Here is a 2,628-nt window from a genome sequence, read left to right on the forward strand (position 1 = left end):
TCACGTACTTGGAATGAGAGTGGAAGACGAAGAACGAAAACAAGTCAGAAATGACCTCTTGTTTAGCCGATCCGTAGGTTCAGTGGAAGTAAAATGAGAATCACAAAGCGTCTCGTGGGTCTGGGTGGTTGAAGACCGCGAGCGAGTACAAGAACCGGAAATCCTATTTCTCTCTGCCTCTGAACCGACGATCGTCTTAATTTCTATGTGTGATCTGTAGGGTTCCAGTCTACGAGTGTGCCAGCCAGAATACTTTTACAATCACGTTACGCAAGTGCATTACAAGACTCGGTGAGGGTGCTGAAATGGAGGTGCGTAGGTGGAGCCAACGCTCGGCGTCGTTCTTAGTTCCCCCCTTTTCGCTCTTAGCTCCGTTCCGCGACGGCGCCAGAGTTTTCTCTGAGGATTGCAAGGCAATGCCAGGAAAGAGAAGCCCCGCAAACAGTTCTTCCTCTTCTCGCCTGACTTTCGAAGTTAAGCTAGAATCAACTTACGTGATTTTCGCCTCCTGCCAAGAACACTTAAACCCGAGCGGAGAACCACTCAACGTCCTGGCGTACCCATGAGTACGTATGTACGGGCGAGTACACCTTGTAATACTCATTAATTTCACACTTACATCACAATCAATTATATTGTCACCAAAGCTCCTATTCTTATTGCGTAGACGTGGCAACGTCATCAGCAACTTTTATGGTATTCCTGTCGGGAACCTTTTTTCTTTGAAATTTTCATCAAGTGACGATTAGAATTTTTGAGGTGCTTTCAGCTAAGAAGTTGGTTCCTTGGGGTAACTCCATACACTGCAAACGTATTGGTCGGACACATGTCCAAAGTATGGCGTGACAAAAGGTCACGCGGAAAATTGGCGTGACACGAAATTAACGCCGGTAAACGGCAAGACGTGTGCGTCACGCCCTCATTTGCCGTGAATGACAAGACGTTTTACGAGAAAAGTCATGCCAAAAAGCGTCATGGCGAGCAATTTACACCCAAAATTGGCGCGGATTTTTAAGTCACGCCGTTTTTTGGCGTTGACTTTTCTGTCATGCTGTTTTTGGCGTGATTCATTAACGCTCCTGCAGCGGCACGAAGTCACGCCGATAGATTTTCAGTGTAGTGCGTGTTAGGCACACACTTGACTGTGCAGAGTAGAATGGCCCCTATTTTGTGGTGACGTCATTGCCATTACGTTTCTTTCTGTAAGCATATTTCCGATTGTGTTTCTTCGGCAGTGCTGGCAGCGACTCGCCCGCCAGGCCTCTCCGTGAGGCGACCCTCGCTGAATCATGGAGTCAATCTCCACCGGTTCCACAGGGCTCCTTGGACTCCACTGCACACCCGAACTCACCGGAGCCTCCAGTCCCTCAAGGACCCCTAGAGGCGCCACCTGACCTGGACCCTCCGCCTGACCTGGACCCCCCACTTCCAGAGTCGGACTCCCAACATCTTTTGAAGTTGAAAGTGGGCGAGAGGAAGGCGTCTGTGCCCAGGAAGGAGGGTGCTTCGAAGCCTCACGCGGACGCCCCGGCGAGGCGGTCTAGACGTCGCGCCTCTCCGTCTGCGTCGCCCGGCCCGAGCGACGCCCGTGCAGCCCCGGAGAGGAAGCCAAGGCGTCGACCCCCAAGTCACCGCCGGGGAGCCGAGCCACCCTGGCCAACAGGCTGCAGATGACCATGGCTTTGGTGGACCAGAACAGAGACCTGCGCTGCTCCAAGTGCGACATAAGGTTCGCCAACCCCAGGGACCTCGTGGCTCACTTGCGGAAGCACAATGCCAAACGGCCCTTCGAGTGTGACGAGTGCGGCCGAAGCTTCACGGAGTATTGGAACCTACGGATGCACCAGTTCACCCACACTGGTGAAAAGCCGTTCCAGTGCACGGTGTGCTCCAAGAAGTTCCGAGCCAAGGACAGCCTCAGGCAGCACAAGGCCCTGCATTCCGGAGAAATGCGTTACGCGTGTGAGAGCTGTCGAAAGAAGTTCAAGTTCCGGTCGTCACAGCACCGGCACAGGAAATTCTGCTCTGCGAATTAAGAGGATATGGTACACCTCCCCAGAAGCGGCATTTCCAGGGACGCGCAGGGACCTCTTTCTAACGCCGTCCTGGCCACACCGTTCGAGGTATCGATATGAAACTTGGCACACGGGCTCAGAAGGGATCAATCTCAATGACGGTGCGTTCAAAAAAATTTTTGAACGCCTAAGTTAGGCCCCAGGGCAGTTCAGTTCTGGTCCAACTTTCGTTCACAACACATCCTGAGAAAATGGGAATATCGAAAAAAGGGCGATGGTACGTTCTAGATTGACATTTACTCTTTCCGGAGATGTTATCCCCTTTCCTGTGCGTTCAAAATTAGAGGTCAAAACCCGGTAGACCGCAGACCTCTGCACGGCGACTTTCGGCGATTCCGGAGCCGGTCAAAGAGAGGAAGTGCAATGTAACTGTCGACGAGCTGTACCGGCCCCAGACTCCGCACATGTTGTCGCCGACTTTGTTTCACTGAATAGGGACTGCCTGGGCACAGCCTGGCCCGCCACCCTCGCCCAAGGATCGGCACCGTGACAGGTCAATTTATGGCCCCGTGCCTAAATAGTTAAATTTTTCAGCGGTTCATTTTGGAGTTGT

At 52.6% G+C, this 2,628-nt stretch overlaps 1 protein-coding gene across 1 annotated transcript; it reads left to right on the forward strand.

Moving 5' to 3' along the window:
• Nucleotides 1-1,676: 1,676 nt before the first annotated feature.
• Nucleotides 1,677-2,036, forward strand: LOC117640449 (protein krueppel-like). The gene has a single exon (XM_034376952.1). It carries the CDS (start codon nucleotides 1,677-1,679, stop codon nucleotides 2,034-2,036), a length of 360 nt encoding a protein of 119 aa, XP_034232843.1.
• The last annotated feature ends 592 nt before the right edge of the window (nucleotides 2,037-2,628 follow it).

Source organism: Thrips palmi, unplaced genomic scaffold (genome assembly GCF_012932325.1).
Source record: "Thrips palmi isolate BJ-2018 unplaced genomic scaffold, TpBJ-2018v1 HiC_scaffold_12, whole genome shotgun sequence".
NCBI lineage: Eukaryota > Metazoa > Arthropoda > Insecta > Thysanoptera > Thripidae > Thrips > Thrips palmi.